General features: G+C 27.3%; 2 protein-coding genes across 6 annotated transcripts in view; one reads left to right on the forward strand and one right to left on the reverse strand.

Moving 5' to 3' along the window:
• Lasp (LIM and SH3 domain protein Lasp) overlaps positions 1-16041 on the reverse strand; it is a 33604-nt gene extending 17563 nt beyond the window's left edge. For 3 of the 5 annotated variants that reach the window (XM_071179831.2, XM_016068386.4, XM_016068387.4), the window contains exons 1-2: positions 15684-15940; positions 10936-11030 (exon numbers count right to left, since the gene is read on the reverse strand). In XM_071179831.2, coding sequence (XP_071035932.1) covers positions 10936-11030; positions 15684-15755 — 167 coding nt within the window. In that variant the 5' untranslated portion in view covers positions 15756-15940. Of the gene's footprint in view, positions 1-10935; positions 11031-15683 lie in introns of all 5 variants that reach the window. The other 2 variants (XM_016068385.4, XM_016068389.4) reach the window with 2 other exon arrangements.
• On the forward strand, positions 15896-23850 carry LOC107452085 (GEL complex subunit OPTI). The gene is made up of 4 exons (XM_043048656.3): positions 15896-16464; positions 16998-17101; positions 20641-20770; positions 23414-23850. Exons 1-4 carry the CDS (start codon positions 16366-16368, stop codon positions 23453-23455), a joined length of 375 nt encoding a protein of 124 aa, XP_042904590.1. The 5' UTR covers positions 15896-16365; the 3' UTR covers positions 23456-23850.
• Positions 23851-26082: the final 2232 nt, after the last annotated feature.

Below are 26082 nucleotides of genomic sequence, written 5' to 3' on the forward strand. Positions count from 1 at the left end.
CATTACAGTTTTTAAATTAACATTTGATGTTATGTTTGTTGTTGCCTTTTCTAACATAAAAAATAATAGCAATAGTAATAATAAATATTTTGTAGGAATATTTAATAAAATCAGAAAAAAATCAAATAAACAGTACCATTAACAATAAAAAACAATTAGAATAAAACACATTTTCAACCAAAAAAATAAAAAACAATTAAAATAAAACGCATTCTCCAAAAAAAAAAAAAAAAAAAAAAAAAAAAAAAAACGCTTACAGTTGATTTTAATTAAATAACCAATTCATATTTATTACAAATTCCATAGAAATATCAGAAGTTAAAATAGTATTTATTCCTTTCTAAAGATTTCTAATGATCCTAAATTAATACTTATAACTTCCATTTCATACATTATTTTGTACAAATATACAGAGATTTTGGATTTTCACAGAAATAGTAAAATACACTAGGAAAGTTCAATATTTCAAAGAAGTTTATGTAAATATAAATCTCTATTTTAAAATTATTTTAAATACAGATTTCAAGCAAAAATAAATTTACTGTTAGATGTACATTATTATTTGGGAACTTGTTAGATGAACAACTATCAATAATTACTGCATAGGAAAATTCAGTTTCTTTTTTAAGAATTCCCGTCTAGGAGGATTGCCAATAAAATAGAGGTCAAAAACAAAAGATGAAAAAGCATATGATTTCGGAAGTCGATAAATTGATTAAAAAATAAAAAACAATAGGATATCCCTAGCCAAATAACTAAACCTTAGATAGAATTAAAGATATTAGTATGTTCAAAAAATGAATAGAAGTTGAAAGATCAAAACTAATAATTAATATTCATAAATGCATATTATACTGATATAAATTTATAGTTAGAAATTGAATATATGTTGCATAAACATTCTAATAAGTTTGAAACTTAATTTTAAATTGTACGTTTACACCCCAGTTCTTAAAGAAAAATAAAAGTATAAGATTTTTAACTGAAAAACTGATTTTTTTTTTTTTTTTTGTAAACTAACTAAACAGTTGCTTCCTTATTCTAAATTCTGGCTTAAAACAACTGGCAGATCTGTTGGACGAAAAAAAGCTTATTTATCAATAAAAACGTCTTCTTTTGCAATAAAATTTTAAGTGAAAAAGTTTTACAATTCTGTTCAAAATGTTTTTAATTGGCATTATTAATTGAGGAGATATAGCTTGAAAAAAAAAATATAAATAAAAATTTAGTCGGCTTCGTCACGAATTGAAATATGTCCAATAAAAAAAAGTATGCTTATTCAAATAAAAGAAATTTATACTTAATTTGTACAAGTTAATTAACATGCTTTGCAAAATATGAAAATTGTAACTTAGTGCATGACAATCCAATAATTAGGTAAAAATGACTACAAGGTGATAGATCTTTTTTCTGTGGAGTAAAATAAAACGGATTCTTTTGCAATAAAATTATAAGTGAAAAAGTTTTAAGATTCTGTTCAAAATGTTTTTAATTGGCATTATTAATTGAGGAGATATAGCTTGAAAAAAAAACACATAAATAAAAATAGGGTCATCTTTGTCACAAATTGACATGTCCATTAAAAAAAAGTATGCTTATTCAAATAAAGGTAATTTATACTTAATTTGTACAAGTTAATTAACATGTTTTCCAAAATGTGAAAATTGTAACTTAGTGCATGACAATCCGATAATTAGGTAAAAATTACTCAGGGTGATAGTTCTTTTTTCTGTGGAGTAGCTTTTAAAAGAATGTCGTAAATTGTTCTAAACATTATCACAAGTTTTCATAATTGATTTCTTTTAAATGAAAGATTTTATTTTTTCAAAAGCGATTGATTCTTAAAAATTAAAATAGTAATTTATTTTAAAATCATTTTCTCAATTTCATTGCAGTTTTAACTCATTTTTATTGAATTCCAGAATGCAATCCGGTAATCATGTGTTCAAATAAAATATACATGAAGCAAGAGATTAAACAGAAAACATCAAATAAAAATGAGCACCCAGTTCATTCTTTTTTTTAAAGTAAAGCTTCTGTTTTTATCTTTCTCTTCTTTCCCTGAAAATAATTATGCACCTTTTTTTTCGATGAAAATATTCGTATAAATCGTTAAAATCAATGTATATCTAAGGAGCATCATATCTTATGAAACTTATATAGTCAAGTTATAAGTCAGTATTGTATTAGAGATAACGAATGATATCATTTAAAAAACTTAATAAGGTTAAATGTTTACACAGCCTGTGTGTAGTACCTATCAAATTACTTAAACAATTGTGCCAATCATATTTCAAAGTAAGGATTTTTTTTTTCTTTCTTTTTTTTATATAATCTGAGAGAATGCATATTGAAAATAATGTCAGCGCACGAAAAGGTCACTTCGACAAGAGATGATCACGCATATCTGTGTTTTGTTTTATTTGGCCTTCAGTATCCTACACACGTTGTCTACGAAATACTTTCAATTGTTGAATATTTTCAAGGGAGTGGTCGTAGTCGGAAATGCTTTTCCCTGGATAGAAAGGTAATTGTGCGTAAATAATTAAACACTGATAGACTTTTTGAGTAAAGTGTTTTTAGTTCTCACTCATCAACTCTCCCCAATGCTTTGGCAAGATTTTTTTTAAAATTAAAACTTCCCTCTTATAAAGCGAGTGTCTTACAATGTTTTATAACTGACGTCAAACAGCCGGCCCAATTCTGAGTTTTCGATTATCCATGTTAACTACGTGGCCTTATAATTTTTGAACCCAACCCAGAAGACAAGAGAACTCCTGGATTAAGCACGGGGGACCAACAATCTTTCTTGAAGGACTTTTTAATGGAACTAACCCTTTAGTCACAATTAGAAGACATTTTCGTCACATTTAGAGGAAAACCACGCCCGGTTAGCCTCACGGCATGGGGATTCGAACGCCTGATCTGTCTACCATTGAGGATATTTTACGTTAGCACTGTGGTCAGTGCGAGAAGTGAGCAGAGTTCGTATCCATCTGCCGTCGCTAGGATTCGAACCTCATAGGGAGGTGAATACACTATCCCCTGGTATCTCCTCCATAACAATAAAAATTAGCAAATCATAAAAAATTGCTTTATGTTAAGATGCTTATGATCTTATGATTATGATTTTTAAATATCTGAATGGCCTTTAAATAATCCGGGGCACGGAAATCAGGGAATTAGAAATTAAGAAATCGGAGGGGGGGGGGGCAAGCACAGAATTATCGGGGTCCTCAATGGCCATAACCTTGAACCAAATGTACATCGTGTTTGTATACAAAATGCATTTGAATCATAGATTCATAACATAGGAAAACTAGGTATAAAAGTAATTTCAACTTATTTACAGTTTTTCATAATCCTACACGACAATCTTCCATTAATTTATAACCCTAGAAGACAATTCTTAAGAAGTAAAAAACCCGCCATGCACGAAGAAAAAAATTATTATAGAAAATATATTATCGTATTCTACATTTTATTCAAGGAAATTTCCCAGAAACAATCACAATTATCATTAACAAGCTAATAAAATTAGTTTCTTAATTATTCTCGAATTACTCTTAAAATTGAATAAAAGCAGAAATTACATTTTAACTTGAATATTGTATACGTTGATGCCATATTTCGCCAGAAATATGTTAAGAGCTGCTGTTATTTTATACAAACAAAAGGGTTAATCACCCATTTTTAAGTATGTTAAAAAAAGAAGCAACATTTTCGATGTTAAAGAGGATGCTAAGCTTTTATGTAACTTAAAACCAAAGACATTTTTTTTCCTTTTTTTTTCTTCAAGAAACGACGGTTCCAAGTAGGGTGGTCGTCGTTGATGGGATAACCCCATGACGTCAAAAAAAAGGAACTTGTAGGCAGTGTGAGTGTGCAGAAAGATGAAAGTTATGGAGGCTGTTAAAAGTCAGAGGTTTGAGTCACAAGTTCGAATAGAAAAAGTAAACAAAAGTGCAAGCAAAGTCATGAAGGGAAATTTCAGATGAGACGAGGAGCGTTTGATGATAGACAGAACTTCGAATTTCGGATAAATATGATTGCGGTAGCGTGTTGCTTGTATTTAGTTAGTTGGATCATCCAACTTGGATGTCACTATATTGGACTTAAAGACCAGGAAATAAACGATTTCACTTGTCCGTACAAATTTTCACTCGTAATTTTACATATTCCCTTCAGATTTAGGAAAGAAAAATAATATACTCATATAAAATACTTTTTCTTTTCAAAAACAATATTTATATTTTTGTAAACTAATTAAAAGATGTAAATAAGTTAATATATGAAACGAAATTTTGTCATTATGTCTTAATAAACAGAATTTGAAGCAGATTTATTTATGTGGAGCGTTATATTAAATACTAAAAGTAAATAACTATTTGAGTGAAATTGGAAAAAAAATAATACAAAAATACAGGTATTGCAAAATATTCAAAATGATGACGAGACCTAAAAGCACGCAGATCAAAGATTTCGTGACAGAAACGCAGACTAATAAATAAATAAATAAGAAAGAAGATCTCTTAATACTCGATTGACGGTAATTGGATGCTGGTTGTTGATTATTATTCAATATTGGTCACAGTCAAATTTTAATGGACAACCTTTAATTTCGAGCAATATTTATAAGATGATAGCGTATCCCACAAAAAATTAAAATATGTGGAAATAAAATGATTTTTTAATAAACTAATCGAATAAAATAGTTCATCACTAAAAACCAAATTTTGCAATCACGCCGAATATTGTTTAATAAAAAATAATTTATTTTTTTAAAGTCAGTTTTTTATAAATGATTTGTTTTTAAACTACATTTTATTTTATACATTTGTAAGTCTTCCCAATCATTTCTATCAATGAAAAATAAGTAAATAAATATTATCTCTAAGTAATATGTTGAATAATAGCTTACCAGGAAGTTAAAAACTTTCAAAACGCGTTAAGGTTACAACACCGATTCTTCCTTTTGATCTGATTATTGTTAAACTTTATGCAATTATATGAAGTCACTAAACAATTAAATAATTCACGCATGAGATAACATGGGAGGATTAAAATTAATTTTTAAATCCTTACACAACTAGCTTAATCCTGTTACATCTTATGAAAAGAAACACGTCAGTTTAAATGTTAACCAAAAAGGAAAAACGATTTTTTAGAATGAAACTGCTTTTAAAATCGTCATATCGAAAATTGTATACCCCTCCAAAAATTTATAATAAAAAAACTACATTATCTTGCAAATGATTTTAAATCAATAATTTTAAGTAATTTTCGGCCTGAAAACTATATTTTTCGAGTCTGCCACATAGACTAACGTAAGGGCAAAAAGAAGTTCCATATTGTGATAAAAGAACAAATAATTCTTTTCCTGGATCAAAAGACACAGGTAGAATACGTTGTTTCTCAGCTCACACAGTATCACTTTGACATGCCTATGAATTAAAATTTACTACTCTACGATGCTTTCCCCCATTAGCGTCACAATAGAAGGAAATGTGACTCAGATAGTTGATGACGACATTGACATTAATAATAATAACGCTAGATCGAATTTCTTAAGTATTTTACTCAGATTTGGCAAGGTTTAGGTCAGAGTGGATTAATCCACGGTTTAAATCATCCTGTCTAAAACCCCTTTGTCTAAAACTGTCTAAAACCTATTCACTCAAATTATGTCACAATTTTAAAAAAATATATATTGTGAAAGATAATAAGTTAATTTTTGAACAAGAAACAAAATGAAGACAAGTTTTGTTTTCATTAAAAAAGTTTATTATTATGCTTAATATTGCATTATTTATCCTTATGCATAAAAATAATTTATTAGTATTAAAAGCGTATTTATTCATATTTAAGGGATAAGGTATTCACTTTCGTTGTTCAATGAATTGTGAAGCTTCAAAAGTAAAATCTTTTCCTATCATATTATATTTTCCTTTAATAAGTTAAAGCAAATTGTATAAAAGGTATCAAATATTTATTAATATATGTAATTATTATGTGTACAATGGTTAAACATATGAAACTTTTATCTTTTACCAATGTTTAAGGTTTTGAATACTTTAAGACAGAAAAACACAAGTGTCCGTCCTGTCCAAAACCAGCTTCCATTTAATAAAGTAACAAAACTCTAATAACTATTCTTACTCTAATACAAAATTTGAGAATTTAGATGATTGCTATACTCTTCGCATTAAATTCGATAGCTGAGACTCTTTCTATACTATTTATTATTTTACCATAATAAATATTAGAAGTCTGCAAACTCTGCACCAGTCTACTTTTCTCTGCACCTTTCGAATCTCAAAAATATCATATGCGGGTGGGTCGCGAGCAACAGTTTGCCGATCTCTGACAATATCAATACATCGAAATAGCACCGTCCCGAACATTAAGTTCTAGCAGTGGCAAGAAAGTCTATAAAACCAGGACGGACTTTCAACATATTTTTTCAAACTCAAATTATATCAGAGGGAAGGGGACGCAAAAGCTGATATTTCAACATGAAGTGTGATAATCAAACCGACTGAGACGTAGTGGTTCGAGGGATAGATGCTCGAATCCCAATGAGGTGACCCAGGTTAAAATCGAGCAATGGAAGGTCGATATGAATTATATTCCGGCTCGCAACGATCGAAGTGCTGACGCAATATATCTTCAGTAATCTAAGGATCATAGGTTAGAATCCCTTGCCGAAGGGCTAATCGTAGGAGGTTTTCCTACTGCTTGTAACGCAAACGCAGTTCTATTAAAAAGTCCTCAACGAAATCTGGTTAGTCTTAATGCTTGATCCAAGAGTCTCCTTATCTTCTGGACTGGGTTCAAAGTTACAAGGCTATGGAGCTGAACATTTATCGTAGTAAACCAAAAAATGGACAGTCTATTTAAAGCACAAAATAAAATCAAACCGATTTACTGGATATTTTAAAATTTCTTTTTATCAATCATTAAATATGTGTGTATAAAAATAAATGAAAATGCAAGACTAAAAATGAAGAACAGATCGGACATGCGATTCACTAGCGTTTGTATAAGAAAATGTTAGCAGACACATGAGCAACAAGCGGTGGAATCTATTCTAGTAACACCGTGATTAATGGCAAGATAGATAAGAGACTTCACATTTTAACTTTTCATAGCTTATTCACATGTTCCTTTTTGAACAATTTGAATTAAGTTTTTTAACACTCTCCTAGGGAGTTTTTTTTTTTTTTTTTTTTACGAATAGTCAAATATTTTTTTCCGACAGCAAGTAATTTTCTCAAGTTAATGAAAAGTTCCCTCGAACTGTGTTCGATTATCTGCTGTTAAGTATATAGTGATTGAAAAACCCATAACTTTTTATTATATTTAGTAACAGAAGTAATTAACCGTATCAAAGAAAACTGATTAATTTTTCATAATAGCTAATTCAAATAAACTTGATTTTAAAAATCTAACTTGAGTAGGTCATAAAGCTTTGCAAAGAATAGTAATATAATCAAAACGCAAATACATAATATTAGTGAGATTTTTGAGATTGTGAAGAGGCACTAATTTAGGTGAAAACTCAGAAACTTTTGACTTCAAGCAACTTTCAAGGCTTTCACCACCAAGCGTACTTAACTTGTTCTTAAGCAATGTTCCTGATTGAAAATATTGTTCACACTAGTGTTCGAGCGATTTTTAAATTGTCTTTTGTTAAGTCAAGATTGCAGCTAATGACAAATTTACTTTCTTTACACCCTACAACCCTTACTGCAATTTAAAATGCGTTGCTTGAAAATAAAGTTTGGTACAAATTTAGAAAAACAAACTAAAAGATTTTAAAACGATGGGAAAGCATGTGATGGTATGGTATGCCATAGCATACACACATGATGATCCCTAATGCTGATCCATGGTGCCATGCCAACTAGGGATGTCACGAATATTCGGCCTAATGTTTGGCCGATTATTTCAAAATATTATTTGGAAAATATTGTTAATAATATACCAAAGTAATATTTTGAAAACTATTTTTCAACTAAATTTTTACAGGGAGAAATTTTAACCCCTTAACGATCGGTTAATTTTCAAGAAAACGGTCATAAAAGTACCTATTTTTTGGCTTTGGTATTTGATTATTGCTCACATCTAGTTTAAAATAAACTAACTATCTACAATTACCTTAAAAATATCCTGGTACTGCCATCTGGTGTGTAAAATAAAAAATACAAATTTCCCGGGCAAAATAAATGAATTAGCTTTATTCTTATTGGCGCGTTACTACTGAACACTCCAGCCCGTCAATAACACGGGAGCGAGAAATAGAGAGAGAAACCTCACCCCGCCATTTTCACGGTAGCAAGAAGGGGTTAATAGATTTAATAAAAAGTAATCTGAAATCATATATTTTACTATGCGTTATTAGAAATAGTTTTTACACATATTTTTTAAGTTCTAAAACTTGTTAATTACTGTTCCGCAAGACAAGAGGAAAAAAGAAATTTGAAGAATTGAAACTAGATTTCTTTATGCAGAATCATTAGTTTTTTAATGCTGGCTTTTTTCTTTTATATTCAGGCAAGTCAATAACTTTGCTTTTTCAACACTTTATATTTTAAAAGTTGAGAATTCTTTTTCATTTTCCTGTCTTAACTAAAGCGAGGCATGCTAACAGAGTGTTTTGAATAGACTTTATTCTTTTATTGACACTTTTTTCTTGTATGATAAAACAGATAACTAGTAACATAGAATACAGTGATTATCAACATTTAAGCTATATTTCAGAACCAACAACGTTTCTCTAATGATCTTTATTATTAACTTTTCTTTTTATCAGCGTTTTTATAAAGACAATTTTTTAAAGAGTGTTTCTAATGAATGCTATATTTTTATGGTCACTTTTTTCTAAAAATATGGCAATGTGAAAATGTTAAATTAAGATTTTTAGACGTTAATATCTATCATTGAAAAATTAAAACCGACTTTTGTTTTGATTTCTATCTAGCTTTTTCTTTTTCAAAAAAATTATCCTTTTATTATGACACGGCAATTAATAGGATCTCTATTAGACTAATTTTCAATTTTTTCTTGAAAATAAGGTAATTGGAAAACTGAAATGTTTAGCTTTAAAATTTTCTTTAAAAAATTAGATCACCTTTTATTTTTTCTGTTTTTATTTTGTACGTGATCTTTGTTTTTATAGGCGCTTTTATGACAGCGCTACATTTTTAAAAGCGTTTCTGATAGACATTATCTCTTTCAATGCTTTATGAATATTTTTTTTCTTCTCGAAAATATTAGTTATAGCATTAAAGTTTTGTTTTAAAAATTAAGAGGTTATTTTTTTTCTATTTCCTTTCAAAAAAAAAAAAAAAAAAAAAAACTAATGCTTTAGTTTTAAAACTTTAATACTTTAGAGCCATAATAAAATTAAGAATCGTGATAAGACAATGTATATATATTTTGACACTCATTCTCATAATTTATTTAATTTACTGAAATATTTTGCTTTTTAAATTTTTTTTTTCAACTTGATTTTTTTACTTTAGTATGTAAATGTTCATAATTAGGTTCAATTTTTGTTAAACATTCAAGTTTAAACAGCATCGTATTGAAATACATATATATTTTTATTTTGCAGTCTGTACAAATTATAGATGCTTGAAACCTTAATATATATTTTTTTCTGACAAGAATGGTAAATGTTTAAGATAGTTGATATAAAATTGGCATTTTAGCCAACTTTACACCAATTATCTTAATGTACCAAAAATTATTAATTAATGATATAATAAAACATTTTGAATTTAATAAAGGATAGAATGTTTTAATGAATTACTAATTTCAACCATCTACTAGTTTTCTTTTCTCTCGAGGCCTTTATCTTGACATTTTTTTTTAAGTTCCTGATTTTTCTATAATTTAAATTGCATTTATTGTTTCTCTATAGTAATCATACAAGGAAATCTGAATCTACTACTCTGTTCGGTAAAAGTTTACAATCTTTTTCCAATCTGTACAAATGCAATTTAAAATGACATTCAAATTACCGAAAAATTCCAATCGCGATTTGTATTCACAGTATTTAAAATCACACATCCCATTTTGTAATTACATGATTTAAGATTGTACATCGTGTTGCATATTTTCACAACTTTATATAAAACAGTGTAATTCCTATTCATGTGGTTCAAAAATTATACATCAAAACTTGAATTCACAAGATTTAAAAATCAAACACCGAATATTCAAGCGATTTTATAATCAGGCAACAAGACTTGTACCCAAGTGATTTTAAAAACAAACACCAACATACGAATTCAAGCATTTTTAATTAAATATCAAGATGTGATATCTTTTAAATTAAATATTGCGGTTTTAAAATCACACATTGAGATTCCTATTTACCTAATAAAAATAAATAAAAGTTCTATTAAAATTATAATTTTATTTTAAAACGTTGATATATAAACGTTGATATATGAAACGTTCATTCTATGGATATATGCATTCTACATACTTTTTCTACCTCATTTTTCAATTATTGAAAAAGTGTTTTTCACATAACACTCTTGGATTTCTATTTTAGTCTTAGTTAGAGACGGCAACAAAAGTGTTGAAACTAGTTACAAGAGTTGATTGCTTGCAGAAAGTTTTTAAATTGAGATTTGGTTTTCACAGAAGATCTTTTTGTTTATCTAAGTCTGTTTGCTGGCAGCTTAACATTTTACATTTTAAATCAATTTTGTTTCTTCTAATTGCCACCTGGCAAGTTGGGAAAATGGGTATTGATTTTTGAGTGCTCGAAACATGTAGACTGTTATTTCCAATTTGTACATTTTCCAATCAAATAGGTACAAGAAAAGTTTGCAGATACATTTGTCCAAACATTTTAAATGTTCCAAAATATTTTAAAAATGCCAAAAAATAATAATAATAAAAACTTGAGTAACTTACGCATTACAATATGGCTGCTTATTATAGCCTTTATAAGTTTTCATATTCAGTGTCATACCACATTCTTGGCATTTAAAACATTGCTTGTGCCATAACTGTAAAAAAAACAATAAATCAAAAATAGGTAATACATAATAATATAAGTTTGTTAGAATGCAAATTGTACCACAGTAAATCATCTTTCTATCCGCAGAACTGACTTTACTAAATTTTGTTCCTTCTCTGTCAATTAAAATGATATATCAACTTTAAATTAATAAATTTTAATTTTGTTTTATTTTATTTTTTTTGGCGTGTTATTGACAATACAAAAAGGACAGACTTTTGGAGGCATTAAATTGCGTTATTTGACAAACTGGAAGAATCTGGCTGAAGTGGAAGAAACTAAAAATTAACAAGATTATTATAACAATTAATATCAAAAGATACTGCTTAAATTTAAATAGTACACCCTACCTCAATCAGCAAATAGCACCATAAAGTTAAAAGTTTTTCGTATCTACCTTTTTTTTTTTAAAAAAAAAATAACTAGTTTCAATTTTTTTAGTTTCATGCAAAATTTCAAATCTAAGAGTCAGTTTGAATATTTATTCTTTACACCATTTGACAATAAAAATTAGTATTCTATTTATAATTGTGAATTCAATATATGCACTTTAATATTCTATATATTTGTAGCAGACAGAATAGTACGTTTAATATATGATTTGTTAATTAAGTGAAGTAGTATTAATGAAATAAGATTAAGAGTTTTTAAAAATTCTTTATAGAATTATAAAATTAGGTTTTACTACACTCTTTTACATAAAATAATAAAGGACAATAATTATTTTAATTTCTTAAGAAATTCATCCTTTTTTTGTTATGATAGATGCTTTTTAGTTAGTTTTACTTATTTAAAATTGATCCCACTTCTTAAATAGCTGGGAAATAAATACTTTCCTTAAAACTAAATTGCAACTATCAACTGTCTAAAAATCATTTTAATATTTGATATTTCTTTTTGAGAGAGTTTCCTCAATTTCTTCCAGCTGAGTTGGAAAAAACTTTCCATCCTTGGCTGCTCATAAAGAAATTATTTAAAATGCAAATTACAAGTAACAAAATTTTTTTTAAAAAAATATACAAATTTGTTGTTTTAATGATATATAGAGGTAATTTATCATGGCTAATTTAAATTAAATTTTTAAGTTATTTTCTAATAATTGAGACTATTATTATTACTTGTTATTTTTAATTTAAACAATCGAAAAATTAAATTTTTAGCTGAATAAAAGTTTTCAATCTTAGAAGAATATTTTAAAACTGAAGGAATGAGTGCCTGTTCACTCTCGTAATTGCCCATGATTGCTACAAAATGACTTTTTATCTTTCATTTTTTCCTTCAAAAGTTGAGATCATTCACTTAAAACTATACATAGTTAAAAGAATGTTTTTGAAAAGAAAATGCTCCCCACTTCCAAAATATTTCCCTTATAATTCTATTAAGATCTGTTTATGAACATATTTTACTCTATCAAAAAAATTAAAAATAAAGCTTTAGTGTTAAAACAAATTTGGTGAGTAGTTCAGCCTTGTTTGATAATTAAATTGCCTCTGGGAGGTATAAGAACTAAAATTGAGAAACAGCACTGAATTAGAGTAAAGTCATGAATCACATATTTGCAAATATAGCAAAGAGGGTATTATGTTTAAAAAAGATGCTCGTGAGCAAGATAAATTTGTCGATATTTCTGAAAGTAGAATAAGTCTAATTGAAAAGTGGTATAAGTACAAAGTTTTTTAGAGTTAGCTTTAGAATGAATTAAAAAATAATGGCAAGATTAATCAATTTGGGTGATGTTTTTAATGTTATAAATTGATCCAACATTAAAATCCAATAAATATTATAATTGTACAAAAAATTAAATAAAGAACTTTTTAGTTCGTAAAAGACATATCGCATTTTCAAAAATAATCAATTTAAACAAAACAAAAAAAAAATTTTTTTTTAATAGGTTAGTGCTTAATACAATAGATAATTTTTGACGTTATTCTTCCTAAGCACTTGAAGAAGGGCGGTTAGTCCTGCATGTCCTTTGATCTTTATAAATGACCTCCCTCCATTGTCCTTTTTGTAAACATAAGCTGCCCTCCCTTAAAAACACAGCCTTTTTATTTATATTCCATTTTTTTAAAAATTAGTTCACTGCGTAAATAATAATTAAACATTGGTAAATTATCCGTGTTTATAGGTTTAATTCTGATTACTATTACAAATATTTACTTTTATGATTATTCTCAACTTGTTCAATTGTTATAAGTATCTCTTTTTTCATGATGGGGGTATAAAATTTTTAAAATAGTTTTACATTCTAAAATTATTTCTTTAATAATAATTTTTTTTTTTTTTTTTTTTAAAAGCAACTTAAAATTTTTATTCTATTTTTTATAATTTTCAGTTTAAATAAGATAAAAATCTTTCAAGTTGTTTATCAATTAATAATTTAGTATAATTTTTTTAAAAATATTTATGCCCAGAGATTGTCTACTAGCACACCTTTAATTATGTCTATAAATTAAAAAAATTTTTTTTACACTGATAATGAAAGAGAAATATTTTTTTGAAATATATACACATAAAATAGTATAAGTGGGTAATTTAAAAATTGTTGAGAATCAAATTCAATTATTACAAAATATTACCAATTTTGGTAAATTTTTACAGAGTTGTATGACTACCCTTTCAAAACTTATAGGGCCTTTTTCTGAAAGGCAGCACCTTTTTTTTATTCCTAGGGAGAACTCTGAAGTATAATTTATGAAAAAGTGGGTTAGATAAAAAACAACACAATGGTAATATCTAATGTCCCTAAATCAAGTATAATCAAATTAAAAAAGATTTTAAATGCGAATTTCAGTAACGCAGATATGCATAATAAACAAAAACATTGTTTGTAGAAATTTAACAACCATTGTAAAAAATTTTATAGTATAACCCATAATAATAAAAATGAAAAAAAAAGGTAACTTTAATTTAAGGTATGCAAAAAAAAGAAAAAAAGACAAGCTTAAAATAAGGAAAATCAATAACCAGTTTTATATCTTCAAAAAACTGCTAAATTTAAAGAAATATCACGGGTCTGTCAAGGTCAAATTTACTACCGCTTAGCAGTACCTTTACAAATTCAACTTTAGGAAAACACAAAATACAATTTCTTAAAATTTTATTTTTGTATACCGTACGAAACGATAAATACAAATTTTTGTGCTGATTTTCTAATATAATTTTTACAAATTATGTCTAAATTTTAACGAAATGGGAACCTCTCCAAAAAAACCTAGACAGATCCCTGAATATATACTGGCTTGTTTTGTATAATAATCAATATAGAATTATGATAAAATGTAAACACTATTAAAAAAAATCGGTGCTTTTAGAACAAATTTTGTCAAAATTAGGGAGCAATAAAAAAGGGTGAAACTAATCACAAGAGTAAAAAAATTTTAGAAATTTAACATTTTATAATTGCAAAAATTTTTTAATTTTATCTAAGTCTGCCAAAATGATTTTAAAGATCTCTGCAGACATTTTTATTGCTTGTTTGCAATCCTTGTAGGAATTCTCACGGTGCTCATATCCATATTATATTTTATTACATCCAGTATACACTAATATAATATATATATCAGATAATTTGAATTGAATTGTCAGTAATGGCTGGAAAAATCGATTATACTTTTAAATAAATATTAAATTTTTGTTAAAAAAATATTTCATCTTTGGTCATATTTCATAAATTAGATGTTTCTTTTGTTTCTGTAATTACTTCTATTGAGAAAATAGTGAAAAAATATTTTGTTGAGAAACCTCTTCGCAATCATTTTTAAAAACAAAGATTGTTTATCTAGAGAACAGCTTGTTAGACGCAAATAAAATCTAATTGGTTTTGAAAATAATTGTAAATCCTTAATATTATAATGTTGATAGTGGAATAAAAATTAACTGTGTGAAAATGAGTAATGGAAATGAATCTTGATCATTCTCACACATTTCATTAGCACTAAATATCTGAAATAATAATTATAAATACTTTTTAGAGCTTATCTTCTAAAACAAATAACATATCTGGTTAAACAATGAAGGATAAAGTAAAGCTCCTGGAGTATCTCTTAGATTATAATGTTTAGATAAGATTGATAACAGTAAACAAGATAAGCTGGTGACTACTTTAGTACCAATTATCTGAAGTGACAGTTATTGAGAAATATAATTAATTATTTATTAAACAGTTCATGCTTTTAAAATTTGACGCCACCTTAAAAAAATCGAACTTATTAACATTTCATTATTTTTTTGAAGAACTCTATAATCATGGGTATAATTGATATTTTCAAACATAAACCTAAATAATTTTAAATTCAACTTAATTGTGACATATAAGTAACATGACACTTATAATATGGCACTATTAGTTATTTTAAATATTTCTGTAAAGAATTTGGATTAAATGAAATACTTTCCAATTCAAAATCTATCTATGCAGAATTGGAAAGAATTTTATGAACCTTAAAATTGTAGTTCAACAGGAGACTACTCAAATAAGGTCAATTATAGTATTGAAAAATACGAATGCTTTTAAGAGTTATGTCAAAACATGTCCTTACAAGGTTAACATGCATTCACTGAATATTTAAAATATAGGACAAATAATCAAGTTTTCTAAGAACTAGGTAAATCAGCTAAGCCTAAATAACTTATTTATTACCTTATCTAAACACTTTAATTCTTCTAGTGGATAAACAGTTTTTTCACAACGCGAACATCTTTTAGAACTCATCGTTCACCATAAAATTTAATAATGAACACAAAACAGCACAAATATTTTCACCAGCATCCACAACACATGAATAAAAACAAGCCAATAATCCGATCCTGTTGAAGCGAAAGGTGGAGGAAAGGGATGTGGGTAGGGGAGAAACAGAACGGAGTAGCTGTCTGCAAATTTTTAGGACGCCGCATGACACCGCCCATTTTTGTTTTTGTTTCATATTAATTTAGTTTAAAAACTTTTTTCATATTAAACAATTATTGTCGCAAATTGATGGAAAAGATTTATTTTCTCCATAAATCGAAAATTATCAGGCTATCATTATTTCCTTTCTTACAATAGGAAGATCAAATGGATATTTATTAATGAAGTTATGCATTAAAAATTTAAAATTTATCACTTTAATCCTCAGTTATCAGCTTAGAAATTATTCTTTTAATTAAAAAACAAATTAATTATCAATACATGCTGATGAGTTTTGTAACTGTGACTGTTTTGGCATAAATTTAACAACAAATAAAAAAAAGAAAAGAAAATGAGAACAAATCCAGTTATAATCGCAGCGTGGAATTGAGGATGTGTGAATGTGTTATTATGTTAAATTAAATAACTGATCATTATGCAAAAGAAAAAATCTGAAAGAAATGGCAATATTAAAAATGTTTTGCCCTCCGTGTGGGTTCGGACTTTTACCCCTTGCTCTAAATGGCCTGATAAAGTAAGTGTTGGTAAAAAAATTTAATGTGATAATTTAATTATGATTAGGCAAAGTTGCCTTGGATTTCTGAATTTATTTTTTACGTTTCATTGCATTTTGTTCATTGCTCAATTTATTTAATAATGTATGTTACTCGATTTCGCTGAATTGCTTGTTTATTTATTTTTAAATTAACAATTACTATTTAATCTTATATTGAATTATTCTTACTAAATTAATATGATTTTTGAGTCTTTACACTTTGCTTTCCTTTTCCACGTCTTATAAATATTTTTTCATAAATTTTTTTTACTGTTAATGTCTTTTAGCGTCATAAAAATTTTTGTTGTAAAATTGATTATTGAGTTGAATTTTAATAAGAAGTTATTAATCGCTATTATAAAATGATCTAATAAAAATTTATTTGTGAAAAAAATTAAGATTTGTTAAATTATCAATTCTGAATTTCTTAGTACCTAATTTATGCTTTGTAGTTATAGTATTCATTTATGTAATTTGTTTTTAAAAATATCCTTTTTTTAAAATCTTTTTAGGAAGAATTCTTAGATGTAATTTATTGGACTCGACAAATCATAGGTGTATTGTTAGGTCTTGTATGGGGATTAATTCCTTTAAAAGGTTTTATAGGATTAGCTCTGTAAGTATTTTAATCTTATTATGGTCTTTGATATCAGAGTAACTGATAACACCAACTTTAATTGTCTACTGAAACTACTGGTTGTTGTCCATAGAATAAATTTAAATATTATATATTGGTTTCCTAGGGGGTGGCAGTGTGTGTTACCTTTTGAGTTTGTTTTATTCTGCAATGTTTTAATTTTTCTCCTGTGAATTTGTCAAAGCTTAGTGGTTATTTTAATGTAGCATTGATGAGATTTTTCCTCTTTTTAGCGGATTTCGCATTTGTAGCTTTTGTCTCTCAAGTTTCAGCCTTTCGCTAGAAGTTTCGTGTTTTTTTATAAATATTTCACTTATTCTGAAAATTCAGTGGTTGAAATAAAATAATTATATTTATTTCCGATTTTCAATTCTTATTCACAAAATTTTAATATCAAACAGCAATTTTCGATTTAAAAGTTGCGTATTGTGGTTCTTGTTCATGAGATTTAAATATCGTACACTGTGATTCTTATTTACAGGATTTAAAGATCCAATATCGAGATTTGTATTTACAAGTTTTTAAAATCGCAATTTTATTATTAAGTGTTGATTTTCATATTTGCCTTATTTAAAAGTTTCGCATTGCGATTTGTATTTACAAGATTTAAAAATCCAATATCGCGATTTGTATTTACACATTTTTAAAACAATATGCAGTGATTCGTATTCACACTGTTTATAATCCCATGTCGTGATTCGTTTATGTGGTTGTAATATCAAACATTGATTTTCGTATTTATACATCATTTAAAAATTAGACATTGAGATTCGTATTTTCAATTTAAAAAATGTAATATCAAACATTGATTTTCGTATTTATACATCATTTAAAAATTAGACATTGAGATTCGTATTTTCAATTTAAAAATTACGCATCATGATTTTTATTTTCGTATTTTTTAAATTCGATATGGATAGGTGGTTTAATGTAAACAATAACAAGCATCCTTAAACCGGAAGAAATTTAGAAAATTTCCGGTGTATCCGTCCGCTTATGTTATGATTACGAGGAGATGTGTGAACAAGCCTTATATTCTATGCAGTTTTGTTATTGCAATTTGGGTTCAAATCTAAACATAATTGTACCATTCATAAGAGCTTTCAGAAATGTATTGATTCTCAGAGGTCCTAAGGCCAAAAAAAATTTTGGAAAGTTAATATTTCATTGTGAATAATTCTTAAGGTTTGCCATGTTTTGTATTTTATCCCTTATTTGGCTACATTTGAATAAAATGTCGCCAAAAATATCTTTAAAAATATCTTTTTAAGTTAGCCTAATATGAGAATATTCTAATGATTATAATATTAATATGATAATGCTGAAGTTTAAAGGCTGAAAGAAAGAACTCGGTACATGTGAAATACTGCAAAAGATATGGTGCAATAATATGATGGCTCGTTTTTTCAATCTGTGGCGTAAAAATATATTGGAAGCAGTAATCCGGAAGTCTTGAAAGAGCAATTTTACCACTAGCGCCACTACCATAGAGTTTCATATTCATGTGATTTAAAAGCCACATATCAGGGTTCATATTCTCTCAATTTAAAATCAAATTTTGCAATACTTATTCACATGATTTTAAAATCTTGCATGTGATTACTATATAATTTTAAAATTAATCCTCAGGATTTATAATCACATGGTTTAAAAGTCTCACTTTTTTGCCAAATTTTTAGATATTATTGCTTCTACTTGTATAAATATATATTCATTCTTGGATTTCCTCTTTTTTACTTTCTGACTGCTCTCATCACTGATGTAGGTACCGATGCAAAAACCTATGCATTAGTATAAAATCTAAAATGCCATCAAGTATTTTGAAAAAAAAAAAAAAAGAATTGTCTACTTTTCTTTTTCACAGGCAACAGCTTAATTGTCGACAAAACTTGAGGATCATTTTGGGTCTTAACCAGGAATTTTTCCATTTTACTATAATTTATATAATTTGATAATTTTAACCATGAAGTTCAATTATCCAAAGGATTTTCAGTCAGAATTACTTTGGATTATAAAAGTTTTATATTTAGTTAATCAGGGATCTGTCCAGGGCAAATTTACTGCCGTTAAGCGGTAGCTTCACAAATTCAATTTTAGGAAAAATGGTAGTTTCCCAAATTCAATTTAAAGAAATACGGTAATTTCACAAAATACTTTTAACATATTTTCGAAAGATATTTAAATATTTTTGAAAATATTTTCTTATTTTACCATATTTTTGTGTTGATTTTTTAATAAAATTTTTAAATTTCACAAATTATGTCTAAATTTTCACAAAATAGGTACCTCTAAAAAAGACCTAGACCAGAGGTCGCCAAAGTGGTCTATATAGACCCCCAGGGGTCTATTTAACAAAAGCGGGGGTCGATTTGAGACGGGGGCGAATGGGGGTCGATCCGAATCGGAACGGTCGATTGTGGGTCGAAGGAAAAAACAGTTCTCACTAGGCAAATCACACATACCAAATTAAGAATGTAAAATTTGTGAATTTTTTTTATAATTGGCTCAATATCAGTTTCTTTATAAAACATAAATTAATAAACGTATATTTATTGGGGTGAAACAAGTATTTACGTACCACCGAGCAGTGGCACGAACACAGCGCAGTTTATAAGTCATGCATAAGTGCGTTTGTACAAATGTCACGTGTGACGAGCATTGACGTTACAAATGCAAATATCATACGCAGTTTCAGCTATCTTTGCAAACTGCGTTGAATATTTGCAGTGTCATTATTAAAACTTTTATAGTTTTGGATAATTATTGTTTCAATAAAACCATTCGTTTGGTTTAGATATCAATTTTAATTATCAATGCCCAAAAAAGAAGGTAAGCATTAATAATATGGATTAGTACAGCCCGCGACAAAACTATAGCACACTTTGTATTTTTTTACAAAAATTACAAAATTGACCAATTTTGACGAAAATTAAAATTGACCAATTTTGAACCCAATATAGCGAACCTTGCAAAAAAACACCAGGCACACCCATCTCATTGATCAAGAAGCAGTAAATCTTTAGTTACTTTACTTATTATATCTACTTATGCATAATTACTTATTATTTAATAATAAGGTATTTAAATTCCAATATTAATATATTTTTCATAAAACTATTGTTACACAATGTACTATTACTTTAATAAATGTTTAAAATCATAAAATAAATGTACAAACACAGTATCTAATAGAGTTTTATTTTAATTAACAGAAAATTACTTTTGTGGGGGGTCGATGGAGATTTCGAAAAATTATGTAGGGGTTGATGATCAAAAAAGTTTGGCGACCCCTGACCTAGATAGACCCCTGTTAATGTTTGTGAAAATGATTTCATTTTTTGGAATGTTACCTTGAGTGTAATTAAATTAATATTTAGACATCTTTTTTATCTTTACTTTCATTTTTTTAAAAAACTTCGTTATATATCTGAGCTTTGTTATTACTATATTATTTTTTTTAAATTTTGTCTATTTTAAGGAATATATTTCAGAAAAATAACTTTCAAGTTTTATTCTAGGTTCTGTTTATTAAATGTTGTAATTCTTCATACATATACATCATCCTTTCAAAAAGTAGATGACGAAGAATATGGAGGGACGTGGGAACTAATCAAAGAAGGCTTCATGACGTCATTTGCAAGTTTTTTGGTAAGAAAGTTTCAAATGTTAACAATATTTGAGTTAGAATATTCTGACAAAGCAAATATTAGATGTCTTGAAAATGACTAATAATTTGATAAATTATATATAATAATAAATGAATCAAGAAGAGGTAGAGATGCAGTGCTTAATGTGTTTAGAAACTTGAGTATTTCTTACCAGAAAATATTAAAATTATTGTTTTTAAAATTAGTTACAAAATACATTGGCAGATGGCAGTGGAAACTGGGAAAACTATAACACAATGTAGTGAAAATGATTCCCAATTGTAGCAACAACTTGTGTCCTACGTGAAAATTAAGAGATGCAGTGCCTAATATTTCAGTTGAGTGGTCTGGCACGAGTGTGTCAGAAAATGTTTTAAAATTTTTTCTGTCAACTGTCTCTTTTACTGACAAGTTATGTAAAATTTTGAACTTTTTAACTGATTTCTTTTTATCATGAATTATTTTTCAGTTACTCAGTGTGTATACAGTGAAACCTCTGTTGAGCAGATTTTCTTAGGACTGAAAAAAATTGTCCGTTTACGGGAAGGGTACCCTAATAACGAAGTTTAACACCGTAAATTGTTTTTAGAATATTTTCAAAGATAAAGAAATAATCTACAATAACTATCTACTGGGATATTTATTTAAACTTTAAAAAATATTTTTTTCTATTCAAAAAGAATATTAAAAAGTACTTATGATATAAGTACATAATTCTAGATGTACAGAAAAATGAATTTAATTTTCCTATTAGCACTATTCAAGTTAGTCATTGATGCTGCTTTTAGTCCTCAGTCGGTTTCCATGATTAGGTTTACACCCCAACACCTACCTATCACTTGATAGGAAACTTGGTTAATAACTCCACGAAAGTAAGCCTCCCACAATTCACAGAAAAGAAAGCAATGCATACCTGTAAGGAATGAGGACCTATGGAGTTGATTATTCACTTTTGATCATCTATCAAGTGTCTGAATAAATGTTTTATTTATATGAACTACTCAAAGATTATAAGTCTGTTCTCTTTTTTTTTTTTTTTAACCCAGCTGTATTAAATACAGTCTTCAAATTGATAAGAAAATAAAAGAAATTTTCAGTGGGGAAGAAGCATTGAGAGCATTTAAAACTTCATTTCAACTTGTGGGGTCTCATAACCTGTAATAATTTACATGCTTTAAAAATGGTGAAAAGTTGAAATTTTTTTTTCTTGCAAATTTAAAGTAGAAATAGAAGAAGTAGTGTCCGGTTTGAAGAGATAGAAAATAATGTTTCACAGCAAAAATGGCTTTCCAGTTACACAAGTGTCTATTTTGCGGAGAATGTACATTATTTATTTATAGAGGATTAACTGGGAATTAAAAATATGTCCGTAACAAGAAGCGTCCGTTTTGCAGGAGTGTCCATAACAGCAAGTTTCCCTGTATATTCATCCCTTAACAAATTTTTATTTTTAACTTTTCTGCACGCACACTTTGTATTTTTACACGAGTGTGTGATCATTATTTTTTATGACATCTGTTATTTTACCGTTTTTGTTAAGGAAAATGACTGGAATGAATGAATATTAATAATAATTTTTTGAATCCTATCTTTTGTAATAACCTAAAGTATGCCATCATTTCCACTATTGAGGTAACAGTACAGTCTTAATCTCTTGAGTATCCCTTTTAGCACGCTTACATATTTTTTGTACACTCTAAAATTTCATCAACCATATTTATGTCAAGTATTTTTAGAAATGATCCTATTTCTTTCTCTATATCCTTGGCATGGTGCTTTGGGCCAGGAGATAAAATATTCCTTTTTTTTAATAGTTTGCATACTTTACCTTTCACTACTTTGAAGATTTATCTTTGCCAACATAGAACATGTCATAATAATTTCTGTCCCTTGAATTATTATCATTATTGTCCCTTGAATTATTATCAATATATTGTTTAGACTCACTATTGATATTATTTATTTCTATATTTTCCTTAATTGCTAACAATCTCCAATCCAAATGTTTCCTTACATTCCTTTTCTTTGTCAGACAATTCTTGGAGAAAGCAAGAAAAACACTCGATTGTACATATTTTTTTACCAAGAAAACTGATATAAAAACTATAAATTCTATTTTATGCATAAAAATAATACACACCCATTATGAACACAAAATTTCAAAACACTTGGAAGAAAAAAATCTCGAACTTTCACCCACGACCATGAACGTGTTGTAAATTTTACGAAGAAATGACGTAGCACAAAACCTTGATTAAACATAAAAATTTTCACATGATTTCCTGTTTGCTCATTTTCTGATTTAGGGAAGGGTTGAAAGGAGAAATAGAAATGACCCTTAAACGTCTCAGCTGTGATATGCTGGTAAAAAAGTCCATCAAAAACTAAATTTGGCGTAAAATTTGCACAGATGCGCATACAGTAATGTTAAGCAAAATTTGTTTCAGCTCCCATACTACTGAATCTTAGAAAATTTTATTTATTTTCTTTTAAGTTTTTCTGCAATTCTTATGGTCTTCTAAGAAAACTAGTATAGTTTTAAATTATTGCAAGAATTAAAGGAAAACAAGAAAGTCTTATTGGATTGCTATTTTTGTCTCTTATTAAATTCACTCTAAATATTGCTTATTTTTCTTCTTTATAGGTAACATGGATAATGATATACTCAGCCACTCATTTTGATTGAAAAAAAGCATGTGTATTATTATGCTGCCAAATATTTCCTCTCCAAATATCCAGACTCAGTATTTTTATAATAAATAAATTGGGTGTCTTTTCTTCATTATTTCAAAGTATGAATTATTTAAAAACAAAAATAAGTGACCTGATGTGTTTTTCTGTCATTTGTAAAAATATAAAAGCAATAACTACCTATATGATTGTGAAAATAATTTTTCATTTTATATTAAAAATGAATTTTTATGTACACTTAGAGAGAAACTCTCTAGTTGTAAATAACACATTCCGAAAATTTATTTATCTTTGAAATTTTATTGTATATTAAAATATCTATATACACAGCTTACTGAATTCCTTTATTATGGGATGTAATGATCTATGCAATAAAATAATTTGTCAAGATTTTTTTTTGTATTTATTTAATGTTGTATTTCTATTTTTATAAACACAAAGTATTCTAAATTCTAATTGAAAACCATCTTTCTACAAATTTTACCAGATAAATATATTTTCTATAAAAAATTTTAAACATACAATATATTTAATAACATACAATACATATATTTTATTTTGTTGTATGAAAAATATTTAAAAATACAATTTAAACCCTTTTTTTTTTTGTAAAATATTTTCTTGTTTTTCATTTTTGAAAAATCTGTGATTTTAGGTATCAGATTTCAAAATTTTAGTGTTTATCCTTTGGGTAGAGTCTGAAAACCAGTTATCTCCATGTTTCTCAAAATTGTGAATCATTTAAGTTTAGTTGTTGCAGATACATAATTAGGATATAAAAAATTCATGTCCTACTTGGTACAGCAGGGTTCCTACGAGTCTTGAAAATTGAAAAAAGTGGTAACGAAAATAAAACAAATGTCGATATTTCTGTGTAATCACCACTAAAAATTGTTTTCCAAAGAAAGCATATATGCATGAAAATTCTATCTTCTAAACCACTTGATGATAAAGTGGTATGTTAAAATAAATATCTTCTAGCATTAACCTAAATTTAGTAAAACTGTTCAAGGACCGCGGGAACCCTGTATAGTATATTTTGTACAATGAAATCTGAATTTAGTTTGAAAACATGCCATATCCTGGAGATGACCTGTTCTCGGAATAAACTTGGAAATATATCGCTTAATAGCTGCCGTTGTTGCTTTTAAAATTGTTTGCATAACCAAACTATTGACTATTTAGTTAAGGCTTGTTATTTTGTTGATGCTTTTTATCATACGAGTGGTTCAGAGGGTAGTTCTTTAGATGGTATATGCAAGAAAATAAATAGGAAAGAAATATCTATGATCTGTAAGACTTCAAATAATATACTTATTTCAAAAGCTTTTGTCTGGAGGATTATAAGAAAAATGTGTTTTAAAATGTTCCTATGGAAAGTAAGAAAGGAGAAACAGCAGTTTCTGGTGTTACATTATAGCAATTTTACTTATAAAAGCACTACACCTGAGGTTGAAGTGGTGATTTATGCAAATCAATATTTACTCTATATTAAAAAAAAAAAAAAAAATACCCTAAAAGTGTCACCATAACCAGTTAAGAAACATATTTTGAAATAGTTGTCATAAATCACAAGAAAATTGCAGACATATTAAATAAGTTTTTAGAATATAAACCTAATGACATTTTGTCTTTCTATGAAGAAATTCACAAGTGTCCCAGTTATGATAGTCATAATCCACAAGATTTCTGAATCTACATGAATAATTTACCCATGATTATGTAGTCCAAGATTTAAATCTATTTAGTTTTTTGACTCTTCCGTAAAATTAGTTTTGCTGGAGATGAATGGTTTTCAAACTCTTTGATTCAATTATACTAATCTTCTGATTACATTAAAAATACAACTTGAGTAAAAAAAAATTTAAATTTAAAATTCTATGACAGGGATCTCAAGTAATAATTGCTATTTATTATTATTTTTATAACTCAGAATATTTAAAATTGTTTTGACATTTATACAAAGTAGGATCCGCGAGTCATTTCCAATAAATTTTTATAACCAATGTCCCATGACTAAGTAATTTTAATTGCTGAAATAAAATTCCAAACAATATTTTTAAGCATTCAAGTTAATTTTACTATATCTTTTTAGTGAATGTAGATGCATAGAAATTAGTATTTTAAAAATAGTGCTAACTAAAAATATGAATAATAAATATGCTAATAAAAAAATTAAATTGCAATGTCCCCGCCTTTTTATCTTCTTATTTAACTGACAATTAAGCAACGTGAAATTGAAAATAATTTAATTTTATATGCTTGTTAAAATGTGTTATATGAAATACATAGCACAGTTTATCTAAAATACAGATTAAAAATTACTTTTTAGTAAAAATTAAACAATTTGATGGCATCCCACAATATTTTCCAATCTATTACCATAATTATTATTTTAAATTATTTTTATTGAGTTTTCAAACATAGGTCCCACAGCTCCCTGGATGTAATATTTTTTGATAAAGTAGAGATTTTAAAAATAGTCATTTCCTGTATTCTAAGAAAAGCTATAAAAAAGTATGCTTCATTAACTTTCCCCCTTGTTTCTAGCTTTATTATTTTAAATTTATAGTTTAAATGTTCATTTGAGTTTTAAATGGTAAGATCAAATTATATTTTTCA

This window comes from Parasteatoda tepidariorum, chromosome 1 (genome assembly GCF_982258835.1).
Source record: "Parasteatoda tepidariorum strain Cologne lab strain chromosome 1, Ptep-v5.0, whole genome shotgun sequence".
Classification (NCBI taxonomy): domain Eukaryota; kingdom Metazoa; phylum Arthropoda; class Arachnida; order Araneae; family Theridiidae; genus Parasteatoda; species Parasteatoda tepidariorum.